We start from the raw sequence: 21,489 nt of genomic DNA, 5'->3' as shown, positions 1-21,489 counted from the left end.
TATCTTTGGAATTGACTTTTGTATCTCCTGAGGATAAATGTTTTAAGTCAGTATTTGAGGCACTTTATATTTGAAGTACAATTAGGCAATTTTGTTACAAGATCTTAATTTTTAAACTTAAACCATAGAGCAGTCGTCAGCAAATTTTTCTGTAAAGATTCAGACGATAAATATTTCAGGCCTTGTAGGCCTTATGGTTTTTGTTGCAGCTACCCAACTCTGCTGTTATGTTATGAAAGCAGCCATAGATAATACATAAACAAATGGGTGATGGCATTGTTTCAATGAAACTGTTTGCAAAAACAGACATCAGACAAGATTTGGCCCATGAGTCATAGTTTGCTGGTGCCTGCCATAGAGCAACCACTAAAAAAATAGAGGTATGGCTAATAAGCCATTAATCGTGGTAAAATCTTTTAAAGATACCCTGGGTGTGGTGGCTCAGGCCTGTAATACCAGCACTTTGGGAGTCCAAGGCAGGAAGATCACTTGAGCCCAGGAATTCGAGACCAGCCTGGGCAACATGGTTAGACCCTGTCTCTACAAAAAAAATTAGCCTGGTTTGGTAGCACATGCCTATAGTCCCAGCTACTTGGGAGGCTGAGGCAGCAGGATTGCTTAAGTCCAGGAAGCCAAGGCTGTGGTGAACTGTGTTCATGCCACTGCACTGGTCAACAGAGCGAAACCCCATCTTAAAAAAAAAAATGCGGCTGGGCACGGTGGCTCACGCCTGTAATCCCAGCACTTCGGGAGGCCAAGGTGGGTGGATCGCTAGGTCAAGAGTTCAAGACCAGCCTGGCCAAGATGGTGAAACCCCGTCTCTACTAAAAACACAAAAATTAGTCAGGCGTGGTGTTGGGCGTCTGTAATCCCAGCAACTCAGGAAGCTGAGGCAGAGAATTGCTTGAACCGGGAGGCGGAGGTTGCAGTGAGCCGAGATCGCCACTGCACTTCAGCCTGGGCAACAGGTCCAGACTCCGTCTCACAAAAACAAACAAAAAATGCAACTGATCCAAAAGAAGCCATGGAAAGGGGACCAAAGAATAGATGTGACAAATAGAAAACAAATAGCAACATAGTAGATTTAAACCCATTGTATTGATAATTACATTAAAAGACACTGCAGTTAAAAGATTAAAAGAGGCCAGGTGCGGTGGCTCACACCTGTAATCCCACCACTTTGAGAGGCTGAGGCAGGTGGATAACTTGAGGCCAGGTGTTCAAGACCAGCCTGGCCAACATGGTGAAACCCTGTCTGTACTAAAAATACAAAAATTAGCCAGGCATGGTGGTGCTCACCTGTCATCCCAGCTACTCAGGAGGCTGAGGCGGGAGAATTACTTGAATCCAAGGGGTGGAGGTTGCAGTGAGCAGAGATCGTGCGTCTGCACTCCAGCCTGGGCAACAGAGCAACACTCCATCTCAAAAAAATAAATAAATAAAAGAGATTTTCAGACTTGTTAAAAAAACAAAGCCTAACTATATGTTGTCTACAAGGAATTTATATTAAACATAAAGATATGCCATGCAAATATTAAACATAAGAAATCTGGAGTGGCCAAATTAATATCGGATGAAATAGACTTTAGAACTGGGAGTATTGCCAGAGATAAAGAGGAACCTTACATAATGATCTGCAGGGATCAATTCATCAAGAAGACATAATAATCCTAAATGTATATGCACCCAGTGACAGAGCTTCAAAATAAACAATTGCAAAACTGAAAAGAGAAGTAGACAAATCCCCAATTATAATTGGACATTTTATCACCCTCCTTCAAGTAATTGGTAGAACAAATAGATGAAAATAAGTAAGGATAGAGGAAGCATGAAAAACACTGTCAATCTACTTAATCTAATATATATTTATAAAAAGTCTTCCCTCAACTGCGGAATGCACATTCTTCTTAAATACATAAGAACATTTTCCAAGATAGACCATATGCTGGGTCATAAAACAATTCTCAATAAATTTGAAAGGATTTAAGTCATACAGAGTATGTTCTCTAACCATAATGGAGTGAAGATACAAATCAATAACAGAAAGAAATTTGGGAAATTCACAAATTGTGGAAATAGAACAGCATACTCTTAAATAACCAATGGGTCAAAGAAGAAATCAGATGAAAAATTAGAAATACTTTGAGTTTACTTAAAGCAGTGCTTACAGGGAAACATATAGCTGTAAGCACCTACACTAAAAATGAAGATCTCAAAAACCTAACTTTCTACCTTAGACAATAGAAAAAGTAAAGCAAACTAAACCCAAGGCAAATGGAAGTTAACAAGTTACTTGTTGGCTTGTCTGCAGATTTTGTGATCAATTTAACAGCTTCTGACCTTGTAAACAAAAGTCATAATGAAGTTCTACTAGAGGTCTATACAGTTGTTACTGAAATGCAAGAGAAGGAAGGATTTGCTGGGCCTGGAGATTCTGAGAAGGCTTTGAGTAAGGGGTAATGTTTGGCAGTCATTAAGAAGGCAAAAACCTTTCTAAGTAGAGGAAGTAAGCTCTTTAGAGCAAAAATATAAATTAAGCTTTTCCATCTTCATCTTTACTAACCATACATGTAGCATGTTACCTGTAAATGGAGTTGTACTTGAGTCAATCTGGATTTTTCATACTTCCTATCTTGGTGAATTTACCTCAAATTCCATTTTTGTCATATGTAAAAATGATAGCTACCTATCAGGGTTGTGATGTTAACATGATCTAACTTACAATAGAGGTTGGAAATTTTTAGTATTTTTACCCCTCTTACCCTTTCTTTCCTGATATTTACAGTGTGTTCTTGTAAGCTAAGTTAGCCCAAGTGCCCTAGAAACTCATTTTGTTAAGTAGAATTCTCATGATTGGATAATCCTATCCATAAGGCTGTGCTTCTCAAACTTCACCACCAAAGTCTCCCTAATAACAGAACAACCTCATGTACCTAGGAATCTGGGGAAGACAAACACAATCTTATTGAAGTGTCATGTTTTATCTTAAACATTTACACATATTTTTATCATGCTCATTATTTGTTTATCTTACTAGAAAACAGTCTCAGGCTGGGCACGGTGGCTCACGCCTGTAATCCCAACACTTTGGGAAGCCAAGGCGGGCAGATCACAAGGTCAGGAGATTGAGACCATCCTGGCTAACACAGTGAAACCCCGTCTCTACTAAAAATACAAAAAATTAGCCGGGTGTGGTGGCACGTGCCTATAGTCCCCACTACTCGGGAGGCTGAGGCAGGAGAATCACTTGAACCTGGGAGGTGGAGGTTGTGGTGGGCCGAGATCGCGCCACTGCACTCCAGCTTGGGTGACAGAGTGAGACTCTGTCTCAAAAAAAGAAAAGGGGAAGGGAAAGGGGAAGGGGAGGGGCTCAAAATGAGTTAAATTACAGGCAGTTCTCACGTTGCATGGTTCTTACATGCACCAGTTTCATCAATCTGGTTTAGTTAAATTACATCAGTTCCTCCTAACAACATTTGTTCAAATCTCAGTTACCACAGAATTTGAACTATTAGTACTTGTAAAGTAGTAGCTGCTAGCCCTCACTTCACAAAGCACTACATAAATAAAAAGTGCACGTGATAATTAGTAACCAATCACATAACTTCTTTCAAAGTCTGTCAATGACTGGTCACTGTGTATGTTTTTCACTGTTCAGTCTGCAAAGCAGATAGTTGTGTTAACTCCTTGTCTCCCAGTGATAAACTGACATGATATTTTACAAAAAATGGATACTTGAACGGGGAATTGTCAAACAAAGTGAAAGTGCTACAATGAAACAAAACAATAATGCAAGAAGTAAAATTTGAATTGAACTCTATGTATAGAGTTATAAAAGAAATAGCCAACTGTGGAAATGTTGACACTGCTGCCATACAAGAGACTCCAGATACGCAGCTAGAGAAACTTAAGGAAGGTGAGCTTATCAACATGCATTTGGAAAGTGGTTATGATTACAAGAATGAAGACATCCCAGAGGAAGTGACATTGTCAGAAAACTTCACATTAATCGAATTCTCAGAGATGTCTCACAACATTGAAAGCACAAAAGATGAAATGTTAGAAGCTGGTGAACAGTAAGGATGAAGGAGTATGACAGTTCACCAAGGCATGGAAAAGATGCCTGCTCCATATTGTTAAGTTATACAATGAGAAGAAGGAGGCAAACATAGTTCAGACTACTCTTGGTACGTTTTTACCAAAAAATAAAATATTTTAAGCTCAATATTTTTGACATTGCAACGTACTTTAAAAAATGTTGGCTGAGCGCGGTGGCTCATGCCTGTAATCTCAGCACTTTGGGAGGCCGAGGTGGGTGGATCACCTGAGGTCAGGAGCTCGAGACCAGCCTGACCAACATGGAGAAACCCGGTCTTTACTAAAAATACGAAAAAAAATTAGCTGGGCGTGGTGGCACATGCCTGTAATCCCAGCTACTAGGGAGGCTGAGGCAGGAGAATCGCTTGAACCTGGGAGGCGGAGGTTGCGGTGAGCCGAGATCACGCCATTGCACTCCAGCCTGGGCAACAAGAGTGAAACTCTGTCTCAAAAATATATATATATTTTACTTTTTCTTCATTTCCCTACAGATTTATAACTGACAGTAAGAGTATTTAATGTTTTGACAATTGTTAAAGATCTTAGAACAATTATAATTTTTCCCATTGATTATTGTGATCACTTTGCATAGTTTCAGGTTGCATAGTAATTTTTATAATCTCATACTACCCTGCAAAGTGAGGACTGTCTGTGCTTAACTTTTCACTCACCAAAATTCTCAAGTTGAATTGCTTTTCTGGAAAGTCACACCAGTTTATCTGGAGGTGTATACGCCCCATTGTGAGAAGCTCAGGGCTGGATTGAGATGGGCGTTCTTAGTTCATGGTCTCCCAAGGACTGAGGACATGTCTTTGCCTTTCTTAGTAGAACACACAGTGGGCCTTGAAATCTGTATTTCATATGTAAATACCATAAAATGAGTTCTTTCCACTTAGTATTAGGACTAGGGCTTTGTAGAACTATTATGTTAGGTTCAGCTAATACAATTTGATTCACCTTTTGTCACTTGTGGAAACTATTTTTAAAACAAAGGCTTAAAAGCAAAGGTTTAAATGGCTGGGCATGGTAGCTCACACCTGTAATTCCAGCACTTTGGGAGGCTGAGGTGGTTGGATCACCTGAGGTCAGGAGTTCGAGACCAGCCTGGCCAACATGGCAAAACCCCATCTCTACTAAAAATACAAAAATTAGCTGAGCATGGTGGTGGGCCTCTGCAATCCCAGCTACTTGGGAGGCTGAGACAGGAGAATCACGTGAACCCAGGAGGCAGAGGTTACAGTGAGCTGAGATCACGCCACTGCCCTCCAGCCTGGGCAACAGAGCGAGACTCCATCTCAAAAAAAAAAAAAAAAAAAGCAAAAGTTTAAATGGATGTTTTGTTTTGTTTTTTTTTACTGTCTTAATTGAAATTGGGTTATGAAGTGATGGTCTACCTTTCAAAAAACTAGTTGTACTTCATGTTAACTTCTTAAAATATTAATAATTGCTAAGGATAAAGCTAACATTTATGAAGCACTATGTGCCAGCAACATTCTAAACACTTTGACTATATGTAAATATATATACACTCTCTTTTTGATTATACTGAAATTGGCTTATATGTTAGCAAAAATCAAGCTAAATGGGTACAATATACTGAGAAAAACTTTGTCATTTGATTTATTTAATGATTATACCTTTCAGCAGGTTTCAGTAAGTAATTTGAAAGAAGTCCTGTTAATATCATGGCATAATATTTTCTTGAGATTAAAGTCAGAAAATGTAAAGCTTGCCAGGGACTCTGAATTCATAATGTGGATACTGGATCATTCCAAGCTCAGTAAACAAAAGTTTGAAAATAGAAAAGAAGACAAAAGAATAGAAAAGGCCTCCTCTTCTGTATAAACTATACCTGGACTTGGAACTAAAGACATTTGCAAAGAAAGAAACAAACTCCTAAATAGGTGTAGTGATCAAATTTTCCAGGTTTTCCAAGTTCAACTTTATTTCATACAGGTTTTTTTCCATGAAAAGTAATTTGTTATATGTGTAAATGGGATATCATTTCTATTCCTTTTTTTTTTTTTTTTGAGACAGAGTTTCGTTCCTGTTGCCCAGGCTGGAGTGCAGTGGCACGATCTTGGCTCGCTGCAACCTCCGCCTTCCCGGTTCAAGCAGTTCTCCTGCCTCAGCCTCCCAAGTAGCTGGGATAACAGGCATGTGCCACCACGTCTGGCTACTTTTGTATTTTTAGTAGAAATGGGGTTTTTCCATGTTGGTCAGCCTGGTCTTTAATTCCCGACCTCAGGTGATCCGCCCGCCTCAGCCTCTCAAAATGCTGGGATTACAGGCATGAACCACCACGCCTGGCCATCATTTCTATTCTTTTGTCATATCTTACCAAAAAAAGGGGACTAGGGAGCTGAAGACCATCCAACTAGTTTATCACCAGAGTATATAGGCCCTATAACCCTCCTGGTTGTGTGGATTGACCTCTTGATATTTCCTCATCGTATTTGAATCAGAACCTCTAAGTGCTTCTTTTGTTTAGTTTTGTTTTGTCTGTGTTTAGTTGTATTACCCTGCTTTGTTCTTTAAAACGATTTGAAAAGCCTCATATTGTGCTTTGTTATTTACTTTTTCCTTCTTCATATGAATCTGTGGTTTACTTGGCTATATACCAGGAGAAGTTATGTAAATGTTTGGGGTCAGTCTGTGTGGTCAGTTTCTGTCATTTTTGTTAGTAAATGCTCCACTGGATAGTATTTTCACTATGAACGGTACGTGGAACAAATAATAAACCATGTCTGACAAACAGAATGTGCTCCCAAACCCACTTCTGGGCCTGTTGTAGATCCAGTTTTCATTCTGACTTGGCATTCTACCTGTCTTTAGTTTTCTACCGTCAACCCTGCCAGCCATTTCTTATTCACAAGACAGAATCAGTCACCTTATTAATGTATAGGCTTCTTGACATAATTACCAGTTTATATTGTCACTTGTGTCTCTTTTTAAACATATTTTTTACTTTGAGCCTCATTTTCTGAAGAATAGCTTTTAATGTTCCATTAAATGGGCTTTCAAGAGGCTATATCTTTAGGCCTAATACAGTAATGGCTTGTGTTTGAGCCAGAGAATAGCAAAGCCCATATATGTGTATACTCTTCGTAAGTGGCATGTTTCCCAGCGTCATGCTAAACCTCAGCTGCTTTTATAATAAAAGCATCATTTCTGTTCATTGGAGTATTCAGATGAAAACACATATGCAGCTCCTGAGCCACTTTTACTGAAGGTATGTTGGAGTACTGTGAAATAAAACTTTTCTGATTTTAGTATCTCAAAATGGAAGCATCCCTGTATGTGTTCTGTTGTATAGTTGTTACTCATAACTTGTTACCTCTCTTTTTTTATTATTATTGTTTATTAACTATGACACAATTGCATTGGAGACTAGTCAGCTCTCCATCGTAGTAGCTAAGGGCCTGCAATTTGGAACTAAAAAGATCTTGATTTGAATATTGGTTTCACCAGATACTCACTTTGCAGCCACAAACGAGTTTTGTAACCTTGCTGTGCTTAGTTTACATCTGTAAAATGAAGAAAATGACAGTATCTACATTATAAGGTTGCAATGAGGATTAAATGAGATGACACTTGTAATGTGCTTAGCAATAGAGCCTGGCACCTACAAGCACTTAATAAAGCCAGTGTGGCTATTATTCTTTATCTACATTTACCAAGCTCCTCCTATGTACCAGGTGTGGTCCTGGGTATTGGGTATGCAAAGAAGAAAAAGCCATGGTCTCTCTCCTCAGAATCCCAGAGTCTTGTGGTACAGACACATTTAGAGAAAAGTTAAAATACCAACATGATGCAAGAACTATTAACTTTGGCTATTTTAAGGATGTCAAGGGACATTTTATCTCCACTTGAAATTCTTTATATCGTGCACATGGTTTACTTTTATAATATAAATTAATGACTGTCACAATACAGTGGAATAGTTGCTGTATTTGAGATATGTATATAGTGCCGTGAGAACAGAGAAGTGGAGGGGAAAAGTCTTATTGGAAGCTGTGCACCATAGCCTTTGCATCTTAATCAGATTTCCCCCTAAGTGTGCTATGGTACACTTCTTTGCAAGAAGTCAGACCAAAATAACGTGGTGATCAGGTAGTAGATAAGCTGAAAACTGTCTATGGAATGGTAGCTGTCCCACTTTACAGAGAGCTGTCTCAGGCCCAGCTGCTTTGCCTCCCAGGATTTTTTCACAAGGCTACCTCTGTTCTCGAGTGGCATTGAGTAGGTTGAGTGTAGAATGACTTTCTTTTTTTTTTTTCTTTTTCTTTTTTTTTTCTTTTATTTTTTTATTATGATACTTTAGGTTTTAGGGTACATGTGCACAATGTGCAGGTTTGTTACATATGTATCCATGTGCCATGTTGTTTTGCTGCACCTATTAACTCGTCATTTAGCATTAGGTATATCTCCTAATGCTGTCCCTCCCCCCTCCCCCCACCCCACAACAGTCCCCGGAGTGTGATATTCCCCTTCCTGTGTCCATGAGTTCTCATTGTTCAATTCCCATCATTAAAAAGTCAGGAAACAACAGGTGCTGGAGAGGATGTGGAGAAATAGGAACACTTTTACACTGTTGGTGGGACTGTAAACTAGTTCAACCATTGTGGAAGTCAGTGTGGCGATTCCTCAGGGATCTAGAGCTAGAAATACCATTTGATCCAGCCATCCCATTACTGGGTGTATACCCAAAGGACTATAAATCATGCTGCTATAAAGACACATGCACACGTATGTTTATTGCGGCACTATTCACAATAGCAAAGAGTTGGAACCAACCCAAATGTCCAACAATGATAGACTGGATTAAGAAAATGTGGCACATATACACCATGGAATACTATGCAGCCATAAAAATGATGAGTTCATGTCCTTTGTAGGGACATGGATGAAACTGGAAACCATCATTCTCAGTAAACTATCGCAAGGACAAAAAACCAAACACGGCATGTTCTCACTCATAGGTGGGAATAGAATGACATTCAACCATCATAATGGGAAACTACTACTCTTTGACAAAAAAGTAGAGTTGGCCGGGTTCATTGTTGTTCATCCCACACAAGATCAGGAGGCAGCCCTGGGGGTGACTGAACTCTGGCCTCCCGTCAGACCCAGAGCTTCATGAACTAAAGAGGAATGATTTTGAAACCGCGCCCGGTTATCCTCTTCCTCATTCCTAAGCAATTAGAAGCATTTTGAGAGGGCTGGAACCAATCTGCATAAGCCTTTAGCTCCATGGGCTTATCCACCATCTAATTTAGGGTTTAAAACCCTTGATTTATTTTCAAGTTGATTGTCAATTTAGACCTGACCTTAAGATTTCTCATAACTTGTTACTTGCTTTTTAACTGAATTTGTCAACATTCAAGTTTATACAACTCTACTATGTTAGCTAGCCCATTTAAGGAAGAAAGTAATCCAAAACGTCAGAAATGTTCCCTAATACCAAATGTCCAGTTTTTTTATTGTGCTATCAAATGTTTTTAAGTTTATTTTTTTTTCTAATTTGTTTTCTTAGCTTTCAAAGTAATTTTTGTTTAAAATGAAAAACGAATAGGCTTGTTGCCGTAATTTAATTGTGCTGAATTGTTTGGCCATAACTTTAGTGGTGATGAAGACCAGATTTTTGAGCTGGGGAATCTGTTCTGTTTGGATCTGACAGCTGGCTACATTAAATATCTTGGAGCTTTTTACTTTGCATGGAGATGGGAGGTTGGGAGGGTGGGAACCGCAGTAGAAGAAAGCAGTCCACTTTATTTAATGTTCTGCATTTGTTTGCTGATTCCAGTAACATTGTGCAGCTGTTTGAACAGCTGTCTTTTGATTTCCTTTTGTTTACTGTTTAGATTTATTAAGCTTGTCTTTAATACTGCTTGTTGTCTGTTCTTTAACTAGCTTTCTTTCTTTATTAAATATATTTTAGTATGTTCTGCTCTGCTGTGGTCTAGGCATGTTTTAATAATATAAGTTAATTTACCAAAGGACGAATTTTTAAAATGTTGCAGACCATACTGAAGTGGCTATGCTTACTTTCTTGTTGTCCCTTAGCTTTATTATTGTAGTTAAATATTTTGTAATTTGGCAACTAAATTATCTTTTGAAATTAAGTCAGAATTTCAATCATGTTAAACCACTATGTTAACTTCTAAGTCTGCCAACAGGTAGCTTAGTCTACATACTTTAGGGTACTTTGTTTAAAAAAATTGGCAGACTAATTGTTAAGTGTGTGGATTTTGTTTTAACTACTTTCTGTGAACAAATTGAATATCTAGAAGTATATACACACATGTACAAGGTAAAAAGACAAATTTTCTATTTATTTGTTAGTCTTCTTAGCCTATTCAGGTAGACTTACTGCAAGGTTCTTCAGTATTATGGGACTTTTGTTCTGTATTTACAGGTGAGGGACTTGTGCATTGCTTATATGCTGGTGACATTAACTTATCTCTATATTGGAGTCCTGGTTTTTGCTTCATTCCCTTCACCACCATTATCCAAAGATTGTATTGAGCAGGTAAGGCACTGTGTACCCTCTCTGTGTGATCGTGTACACTTTCATGTATTTATAGTAGGTAGGGTAATACAGTGGCAAGATATAACATCAGATAGGCCTGGGTTTTAATACCATCTCTGCTATCTACTCCAAGTATGGGAATTTAGGCACCTTCCCTTTTCTTTCTGAGCTTTATTTTTCTTTTCCATTAAATAGTATAATAAGTACCCCCATTTGATTTTTAGATGGACTCTGAGATAATGTACTACATGCCAGGCACCTTGTCGTACTCAAATAAATGTCTACTATTATGTACATATATTTCTCTTTTTATGGGGAACTGGTACAAGTAGTTCTCATGTAGTTATAAAACCTCACAGAGAATACATTGAAGGAACTCCCTATTTTTAAAAGCCTATATCAGGAATGCCCTGGATAAACTAGAGTCTTAGTTTATCAGACCCTAATGATTAATCAGACTGTCATTCTTATATTGAGTGACAGGCAGCAAAACCAAAAAAGAGCATTTGACTGTTAAAAAAAGAGAGAGAGATGTCCTATGAGTCACCAGAGGGTTAAAAAAAAAAAAAAAGAGTAAAAGAAAAAAATATTTTAATAAAAGATTGCCATAACTAATATTTTCTTTGATTTAACCCATCAAAAACTTAGCAATAGTATAGTCTTTAGTTATAAGTGACTGAAGAGTTTCTCACAAAAAACAACATTTCACAAGTGACTTTCTGGTCAGAAGAAATTCCTCTTATAGAGTGCAGTGGAATATACAATGTGATTTATTACAGCTGAATTATAACGGTTATTTCAGCAAAATAATGTTAATAGTGTTCTCATCTTTATAAGAGAAATAAGTTTGAATTACTGCTATTATGGCAGCTTGGAAATGTTCTTATATTCTTGATTTCCTTGACTCCAGAAGTTCTTTGGCAGCCAAATGTTTGCTGGAAATTTCCCTGATATGAACAAATTCATACAAAGCCTACTCCCTTGGGAAGAGGAATATTTGTGGTATTTGTATTTGAAAGAAAAGATAAAAATTCTGAGTAATTAACTTTTTTTTAAGATACCAAACCAAAATGGAGAAAAGGGTCATGAAAGGAAGTAGAGATAAATCCTTTTCAATTTAGTGATAGACTAAACAATGATGTAGTAGGTGATAGACATACTCTCACCTTATTCTGTCATCTTTACTTCAAAAGTGCTTACAGTGCTTCAGAGGAGGAAAGCAAGAGAGCCAGAGAGGGTAAAATAACACTGAATTAAATTAGCTCTTTAAATCTTTAAAGCGGACTGGTATTTTCCTTGAACCACATAAAGCAGTGCTTTCTCGATCTATCTGTGGTGAAGGACAAAATTGTCTTTGCTGTTGCTTTAATGTTAAATAAGTTGTAGGCTGATACTTTTGTAAAATAGAATAAAATTGTGGCAATGTCAGATTTCTGTAAAAGTTTCTGAACACTTTCAATTTCTATACTTACCTTATTGAAAAAATACTTAACAAGTAGCTGTGGATGGGCACTAGTCCACAAACCACAATTGGAGTAGCACCTGTGTTCAAAATAAGCAGAAGACATTCCATTTTATCAATGTTTGTACTGAATTTGATTTTTAACATGACCTCATTATCTTTCTTGGATTAGAATTTTTTAGACAACTTCCCTAGCAGTGACACCCTGTCCTTCATTGCAAGGATATTCCTGCTGTTCCAGATGATGACTGTATACCCACTCTTAGGCTACCTGGCTCGTGTCCAGCTTTTGGGCCATATCTTCGGTGACATTTATCCTAGGTAAGGGCTCTTCTCTTGACCAGCAAGATGTGCCAAGCAACAAATGATTGTGCAAGCAGGTCAGTTTAAAGTGTGACTGATCTTTTGCTATAAAAATGCCTAATGCGAGTGGTGACTAAAGATAGATCATTGGTGTCCTCTCCCCTGAAGAGCTTTAAAAATAGAAGCCACTCCCTTGTCTAGAATGATTTAAAGTTCATTCCTTCCAGTGTAGTTAATTAGCTCCGATACCATTTATATTTATCTTATTATTTAATTGCTATTGATTTACACATTGTCAAGAAGTTTATAGTGTATAGTACCTATGTTGGCAATGTGTAGCTAATGAGAAGCAACACTTTTATTTTAATTATTGGTCATTGAAACTATCAGGGCCAAGGGAAAACTTCCCCTTTGCCCTCTGAAGGTTTGTTGAAAATGACTGACAAAAGGCAGATTAATAGGCAAAAAGGGCCAGGCTCATGCCTGTAATCCTAGCGCTTTTGGAGGCCAAGCTGTGTGGATCGCTTGAGCCCAGGAGTTGAAGACCAGCCTGAGCAACATAGTGAAACTCCATCTCTACAAAATTTTAAAAAATTAGCTGAGCATGGTGGGCATGCTTGTAGTCCCAGTTACTCAGGAGGCTGAGGTGAGAGGAGGAGGATCGTTTGAGCCCGAGAGATCAAGGCTGCAGTGAGCTGAGATCACGCTGCTGCTCTGGGTGATACAGTGAGACCCTGACTCCAAAAGAAAAAAAAAAAAAAAGAGGAGAAAAGGCATATAAATGTATTTGAATGTGGTTTTATGTTACGTGGGAGCCTTTAGAAAGAAGACCCAAAGATACAGGGGAAATTGTCCATTTTTATGGTTACGTTTATGTGAACAGCCATGTCTAATGCTAATAGACTGAGAGGGGAAACCCAGCAAGGCCTCTCTGTCTAGATTCTTAGCCTCTCTGAGCATGCGTCTTTTTCATCGGCGTCTGGGGCAGGACCCTCTGGAATGGGAGTCTTATGACCTGCAGTCAAACAAGACAGGTCAGATCATTTCTTTATGGCTAGTTTTTACACAGAAATAGAGGGAAATTGGAGTGATATTTTTAGGTTTTATGGCCAGCTTAAGGGAAAAGATTTCCATGTTCCGCTTTGGGGAAGAGGGATTCTAGTTTCTAAGCTAGCTTCGGGAGAATGGGACTGAGATTCAGAAGGTCAGAGAAAAACTTTTGTTTCTGAGGCTTTCATTTTGGGGTATGGTTTTCTGAGTCCAACAATCCGTACTTTTATATTCACTAACATTTATGTAGTTTTTTTGTTTGTTCGTTTTTTGTTTTTGTTTTTTTTTCTGAGACGGAGTCTCGCTTTGCTGCCCAGGCTGGAGTGCAGTGGTGCGATCTCGGCTCGCTGCAAGCTCCACCTCCCAGGTTCACGCCATTCTCCTGCCTCAGCCTCCTGAGTAGCTGGGACTACAGGCGCCTACCACCATGCCCGGCTAATTTTTTGTATTTTTTAGTAGAGGTGGGGTTTCACTGTGTTAGCCAGGATGGTCTCGATCTTCTGACCTTGTAATCCGTCCGCCTCTGCCTTCCAAAGTGCTGGGATTACAGGCGTGAGCCACTGCACCCGGCCTACATTTATGCAGTTTTACATAAATGATCAACTGTTTAGAATTGAAGGTCAGATATATAATTAATTTTTATTTGATATATAACAAGTTTAAATTACTGCTATAATTGTTAACCTCTTATTGGGGATGAAGGAGTTGTGAGTTCTTTTGAAAATCTTTTCAAAGCTGGTTACCCTCATCCAAGAGAAATTTCTTTTTTTTTCTCTTTTTTTTTTTTTCCAAGAGAAATTTCTATATGTCATTTCAGAGTTTCCCAGCAGCCTTCTTGTGGACCCTTGGTTAACTCCTACTCTTACATTAAGTCTTTTTATAGGTTCATCCTAGTGAAAAGAACCTAGTCCACTTTTATTAGGAATAAGTTATTTTAAAGAAAGATAACTGTTTAATAAAATTTGAAAAAAATTGCATTTACAGTAACCAACTAAACAAGTGGTCTTAATCAGTTCTTGTTTAAAATGAACTGATGTAGTCTGCTTCTTCAATAAATAATTTTTGCCATAAATATGTTGGTTTCAAAACAAAGCAAAAGTCAGGAGTTACCAGGTCTCAAGCACTGATAAGTATAGCAGCAGCTATAGTTCTAGTGTTATTATCCAGAAGATTGGAGCTCAGTACGTGTAAGCCTCTGATTGTGTTTCTACTCTGCTGTATTTATATTCATCAAAGAAAATAAATACAGTGAAGTCATAGATGAAAAAATGCTAAGCAAATACATTATTCCTGTTTTCTACCATTATTTTGCAGAATTGTGGCTATCTTTACAAGAATGTTTTTTCTTCTTGGAAAAAGTCAGAGATTTCCCTTTCATTTTCACATTACAGTTCTTCCCCTACCACCAAGAACACATTGTCATTTTCATTTATCCGACGGTTATAAGCACTCTATAGAGTGTGCACACTTTGGAGCATAATTTTTGGTCTCAGGACCCTTTATGCTCTTAAAAATGTATTGAGGACTCCAGGAGCTTCAGTTTATGCAGGTATAGCTATCAGTATCTAAATATTAAAAAACAGAATTTAGGTTTTGTGTTTTTGTTTTTTTTTTTGAGACAGAGTTTCACTCTTGTCGCCCAGGCTGGAGTGCAGTGGCATGATCGTGGCTCACTGCAACCCCTGCCTCCTGGGTTCAAGCAATTCTTCTACCTCAGCCTCCCGAGTAGCTGGGATTACAGGCACCCACCACCATGTCTGGCTAATTTTTTGTGTTTTTAGTAAAGATGGTGTTTCGCCATGTTGGACAGGCTGGTCTTAAACTCCTGACCTCAGGTGACCCACCCGCCTCAGCCTCCCAAAGTGCTGGTATTACAGGCATGAGCCACCGTGCCCAGCAAAGTATTTTTAATTTCTTTAAAATCAATGGTAAAACCATCACTTGTTAACATAAGTAACATTTTTGTAAAAAACCACTTTCAGGGAACAGATACCCCAGTCTCCACGACGTGATTATTATGTATTACATGCCTGTATGTAAACATCTTATGTGCCCCATAAATATATACACCTACTATGTACCCACCAAAATTAAAATTCTAAAAAAATAAAAATAACTGCTTTCAAAAAATTTTTCATTTGGCCATGCGTGGTGGCTCACACCTGTAATCCCAGCACTTTGGGAGGCCGAGGTGGGTGGATCATGAGGTCAGGAGATCGAGACCATCCTGGCCACCATGGTGAAACCCCGCCTCTACTAAAAATACAGAAATTAGCCTGGCATAGTGGCGGGCGCCTGTAATCCCAGGTACTCGGGAGGCTGAGGTAGCAGAATTGCTTGAACCCGGGAGGCAGAGGTTGCAGTGAGCCAAGATGGCACCACTGCACTCCAGCCTGGGTGACAGAGCGAGACTCCATCTCAAAAAAAAAAACAAAAAAACCAACAAAAAAACCCTTTAATTTACATTTGCAAAACTCTGATGTTTGTTTTACTAGTAGACAATTGGATTCTCCTCTCTACTTCTGCATTCCATGTTACAATATCCTGTTTTTGTTTAGATTTGTGAAGAAAATCCAGCCTCACATAGATAGTTGGAAAAAGAAAGAGTACTTTGAATAGCTTTTCCATATAATTGTGGATATTCTTCTTTGATACTGTGCCGAAACCTGACAAGTGGTAGCTTCATATGAGTTGCATGGTGGAATCTGAAACTTGTTTACATTAAAACCAATTGGTCTATCGTGCACTTTGGATCTTTTACGCATGCATGATTTTGTAACATCTGTTTGATCATTTGGAAAATATTGGTTCACTGAGTTCTGTGGATCTTCCAAATGTTGACACACTTCATTTTACAATATCAAAACACACTTTCATTAATACTATCACTAATTTCATCATAAGAGCCTTTAAACATTGGGAAACTGTCAAGCTCAGGGTAGCAAATACAAGTTTTCCAAAATTCTAGTTTTTATTTGAAAACTTTAATTTTATCTTTGGCAACAAATACTGCCAGTTGTTTTCCTTGAAGTGACAAGCTTATATAATTCATTTTTCTGGAAAATATCTGTCAAACAGATATTTTGAATATCTGAGTTTGAATGACCATAGTTTGACTGCAATTCAAGTAAACGTAGCATTTGGTAGGCAAAACAGCTAGGTCCCCCTCAGCTCAGCCACACAAGTACTTTTCCTCAAGACTTCCAGCGTACTGTACTGCAGTACGCGCAGATGTGCTTTATTATGACCTTCCTATTTGATCACATAGAATATTTAAAAGATACATATTCAAACATGAGATTTAGCAAAATTAATGTTCTACTCCTTTATCAAGGACCTTTTTTATTCTTTGGAGAGTGTTTGGCATTAAAGAATACAGTATGGAAAGCATGGGTGTTAGCCGGGCATGGTGACACATGCCTGTAGTGCCAGCTATTCAGGAGGTTGGTTTGAGCCCAGAAGTTCAAGGCTTCAGTAAGCCATTATTGCCCCACTGCACTGCAGCCTGGATAACAGAGCAAGACCCTGTCTCTTAAAAAATAATAATAATTAATTAAAATTTTAGAAAAGGAATACAGATGGGTGCAACTGCTTCCCTCTGTGTATACAAAGTTGTTTCCTTTTATAATACAGAAAAAACAAAGGCCCAGCCAATACCTCAAAGCTCTGAAGCAATTTTAAGGTTAGAGTTTCTGGGTAAACAGTAAGATCTGTAAGCCTAATATCTTTCTAATTCATCAGGGTATATGACTAACCACTTATTTATATAAATAATTTTCTTTGTTTTTAATTCTCTTTGTAATCTTTATCTGGGATTAATTAACCTCTGATAACTTGGGCCCAAAGGGTTGCTTTGATGTGTACATTTGGCTTTTGAGAATCATTTTCAGGGGAAATGGAGTTATTTCTTCAGCATCAAATTTTCATCTACATTATTTTTATTTGTGTCCAAAATTGATTCCCAAACCTTGAATTGTTAATATCTAGTTAAAGTATTTAGTAAATATTCTCTTCATGGTAGTGAGTAGCTTTAAGTTCTTTCTTTATGGTCTAAGTATGAAGTATGACCACTTTCTTTAAGTGGTTAAATCTGGAAGATAAAAACCTGCCCATTTTGTCTTTCCCTTAATATAATGTGTTTAATATAAAAGTAATTTGAACACTTTATGAAAAGTTCGTTAAAGATAGAAAAGAGGGAGTGTTATCCGAAACCCCAAATTGTAGCAAAATCACTACTCCCTTCTCAGTGTATATCCTTCTGATTTTTTTTTCCAAATGTTTTTGGGGTTTTCTTGTGTAGGGAAAACCTAGCTGGCTTTTTTTCTGAATTGCCTAGATAGTATTTTACCTGACAAGGTAATAGAGGTAAGTTATTTTAAATAATTTTTAACATATTCTGTCAAGTAAATTATTGTCTTGCTATGTCCAGGATTCTTCTGTTTTTTCATAAATATCTTGATATTCATAGCATTTTCATTGTTTGGATTATTTTCTCAAGATATTCCAAATGGAATAATAGATCAAAGAATGTGAAGTCTGATACACACTACCAGTGTACTTCTACAAAATTTAACCAGTATAATTGCACAAAAGAGCTAATTTCACTTTCTTGTTACCAAAATTGAGGACTAGTGTTACCTTCTATTTTTGCTGTGATTTTATCAAGCTTAAGACATTTTGATTTTAACGATGTTAAGAATGAACTGTAGTCTCATATTAGTGGTTATAATTTGCCTATTTTTATATTTTTTCTTTCCTCCAAACTCTCTTCTCAACTTCTAGCATTTTCCACGTGCTGATTCTTAATCTAATTATTGTGGGAGCTGGAGTGATCATGGCCTGTTTCTACCCAAACATAGGAGGGATCATAAGGTACTGCCTTGTAAGGGAATGGTGCCCTTACATATATTGGTCTTTATTTTTAGGCTTTTCCTGTTGTTGTTGTTGTTTTAATTTAATTGTATGAAATTCCTATGAGTATTTAAAACTAGTAATATTCAAATACAGCCCCTTGGTATCAGTAAGGATGCTTATTATCTTCCCTTTCTGTTTGTTCTGGTGGAGAACTCACTCTAGAAGCTCCATTATCCCTTAGCCTCAGGCATCATTTTCTTTTTCTTTCTCTCATCATCTTCTACTTTATTTCCTCTCTATATCCAAAATTAAAAGTTATTTTTAATATATGTATAACTTTTTAGGATTACCTGGGAGGTCCTTTATTTGTCAGAGCTTCCTTAATCCATTCTAAGTTCCTTAATCCATTTCTACTGAAAAGTATTTTTCAATGTCAACTGTAGTCAAAAAGTAAGAGTTTAAGTAAGAGTTCAGACCCTAGATGGCTTTCTTTAATATCCTTTTCCTAAAAACGTGACAGGATGAATTAGAGTAGGAATAAAGTTGTACCTCGAATTCTCATGGGAAATTGGGATTTAGAATGATCTGATTTCTCTTACTATAGATAGCAGGAATGAGTCATTTTTTTTGGAACACTCTTACCTAAGAAAGTAACAAGGAACAAGAAGGGGAGATTGTTAGCCTGATGCTTATTGAATATAAGGGGCTTACAAGTTCCTATTGAACTGTTCCTCAAGAAAACCCAAATATAGAGAAAAGGAGAAGAAAGTGCATATTTCTCTGTCACAGTCTCATGTTTAAGTATTTTTGTTATTATCTTTCATAATCATCCTGAATGCCATGGTAGCATTTATCTGTTCTTATACTTAAACGGGGATGCTAACAGTCCCTCAAAAACTGAGAATGAGTAATTAGTTTGTAAAAGATCAAAGATAAGAGGCCTAGCTCCAGATGTTTCTGAGGAAGTAGCCACAATCACCGAAATACAGAGGAAGTACAGAGATTTGAGGGATGAATAAAAAGTCTTTGTTAAGCAGATGCTATAAAGATGAGCAGGAAATCATATTTTATATTAACTTAGCAAGTAAAGTAAGTTTTAAACCCAGATGTTTTATGTCAACAACAAATGAATCAAAAATAATTTTTGTTGAGCTATCAGACTGAGGAGGATTTAAATTGTTCTATGTTTACCTTAATTGTAAATCAGAAAAAAGCAAAGGGCAAGATGAATATTAACTCCAAAAGCTTTTATTTTGCAGATATTCAGGAGCAGCATGTGGCCTGGCCTTTGTATTCATATACCCATCTCTCATCTATATAATTTCCCTCCACCAAGAAGAGCGTCTGACATGGCCTAAATTAATCTTCCACGTTTTCATCATCATTTTGGGCGTGGCTAACCTGATTGTTCAGTTTTTTATGTGAAATACCTCAACTGTTTTTTTCAAGAGCTCATGATATTTTGAGCCTTGACAACAGTTCTATATAAATTCACTTGTAAATGCTGCTGTTGCGTAATTCTAAATATTTTCTAAGATAATTTGAAAGCAAGGGAAAAAGTGGCCCCTTAATAAGTATTTTTTTATTGGGGTGGGGAAAGGGGCAAAAAGAATGATCTTAGTGTTTACCTTTCTCATATTAACTCGCCTCTTTATTCTGTGGTCTTTTCTGAATAGAAATGTATGCCCTAGGAAGAAATCATGCTGGGTTTTGCTTTTAGAGATAAATGGTGGTGGATTTATTTTGCCTGCAGTAAAGATTCTCAGGGTGTCAGAGCAGCATATTGCCAAATCCTGCTTCTGTTTTTTGTTTCAGTGCATTCACTTTCATTTTCTTACTCACTAGACCATTTCTGCAGTTTGCCCAAACCTCTACTGTTTGGGACAGTAAGCCAAATACCTCATTTTTAAAAAGAAGTTTTCATGGCATCAGTGTTAATAAAGTACATTTTTAACTGAGTCTTAATCTCTATTTGAAGAAAAAGTAGAGACAAAAGTAATGTCAATGTAATCCCCAGGATCATGAAATGTATACAAAATAAATAAAGTAGGAGAGTTTGTTGCTGTCTAACTCCTCTTTTATTTCTAATCCAGTACCAGTGACTTAGATCGAAATTACAGTTCCCCAAGCCAGACTTTGCATAGGAACAAGAATGATTGTCCCCATAGACCCAGGGGGTGCTTTTGCTTTTTGGATCCCTGAGATCCCAGCATAGGCTGTCATGACAGACCCAGTGGGGAAAGCATGGCAGAGAGGAGCCTGAGAGGCCCATAGGGGAGAAGGCGAACAGAGGAGGGGCCAGGAAGGAAGAGGCCTCAGCCCAGCATATTTTTTTTGTGTCCTCTGGGGGTGGACTGGTTTCTGCACCACAAAAAAGGATTGATTTTGTTTGAGGTATGACCTTCAGAAAGAGACCTCCAACTGCTTACTTCTGTAACTGGCAGTACTGTTACAGGAAAGGGGTCCTGATCCAGACTGTGAGAGAAAGTTCTTGGATCTTGCCCAAGAAAGAATTCCAGGCAAGTCCATAGAGTAAAGTGAAAGCAAGTTTATTAGGAAAGTAAAGGAATAAAAGAATGGCTACTCCATAGACAAAGCAGCCCGAGGGCTGCTGGCTGCTCATTTTTATGGTTATTTCTTGGTGATATGCTAATCAAGGGGTGGATTGTTTATGCCTCCCCCTTTTAAACCATATAGGCCAATGTCCTGACATTGCCATGGCATTTGTAAACTGTCATGGCGCTGGTGGGAGTGTAGCAGTGAGAAGACCAAAGGTCACCATTGCCATCTTGGTTTTGGTGGGTTTTAGTCGGCTTCTTTACTGCGACCTGTTTTATCAGCAAGATCTTTATGACCTGAATCTTGTGCCGACCTCCTGTCTTATCCTGTGACCTAGAATGCCTTAACCATCTGAGAATGCAGCCTGGCAGGTCTCAGCCTCATTTTACCCAGCTGCTATTCAAGACAGGAGTTGCTCTGGCTCACATGCCTCTGACAGTACAGAGTTAAAACCCTGTAAGAAAAACTCCTTAAATCTGAGAAAAAGATTAAGGAATCTGGATCCTTGGAATTGACACTCTTCCCTTTTTTCTTCTGAACTAAAAGCTAAACTAGAATCCACATTCACATTTTCCAAGTAATACAGCCTCTGTGTCCAGGTCAGGGTACAACATGGTGATTTTTTTTTCCT

The 21,489-nt window shown here is 37.9% G+C and overlaps 1 protein-coding gene across 2 annotated transcripts in view; it reads left to right on the top strand.

Moving 5' to 3' along the window:
• SLC38A9 (solute carrier family 38 member 9) overlaps window positions 1-20,364 on the top strand; it is an 83,234-nt gene extending 62,870 nt beyond the window's left edge. The window contains exons 13-16 of one of the 2 annotated variants that reach the window (XM_012497102.2): window positions 10,517-10,630; window positions 12,265-12,413; window positions 18,228-18,317; window positions 19,559-20,364. In XM_012497102.2, the coding sequence (XP_012352556.1) occupies window positions 10,517-10,630; window positions 12,265-12,413; window positions 18,228-18,317; window positions 19,559-19,724 (519 nt within the window). In that variant the 3' untranslated portion in view covers window positions 19,725-20,364. The remainder of the gene's footprint in view (window positions 1-10,516; window positions 10,631-12,264; window positions 12,414-18,227; window positions 18,318-19,558) is intronic. The other variant, XM_030798315.1, reaches the window with a different exon arrangement.
• The last annotated feature ends 1,125 nt before the right edge of the window (window positions 20,365-21,489 follow it).

The sequence above is a fragment of the Nomascus leucogenys genome, chromosome 18 (assembly GCF_006542625.1).
Source record: "Nomascus leucogenys isolate Asia chromosome 18, Asia_NLE_v1, whole genome shotgun sequence".
Lineage (NCBI taxonomy): Eukaryota > Metazoa > Chordata > Mammalia > Primates > Hylobatidae > Nomascus > Nomascus leucogenys.
This window is presented reverse-complemented; position numbering and strand designations above follow the sequence as displayed.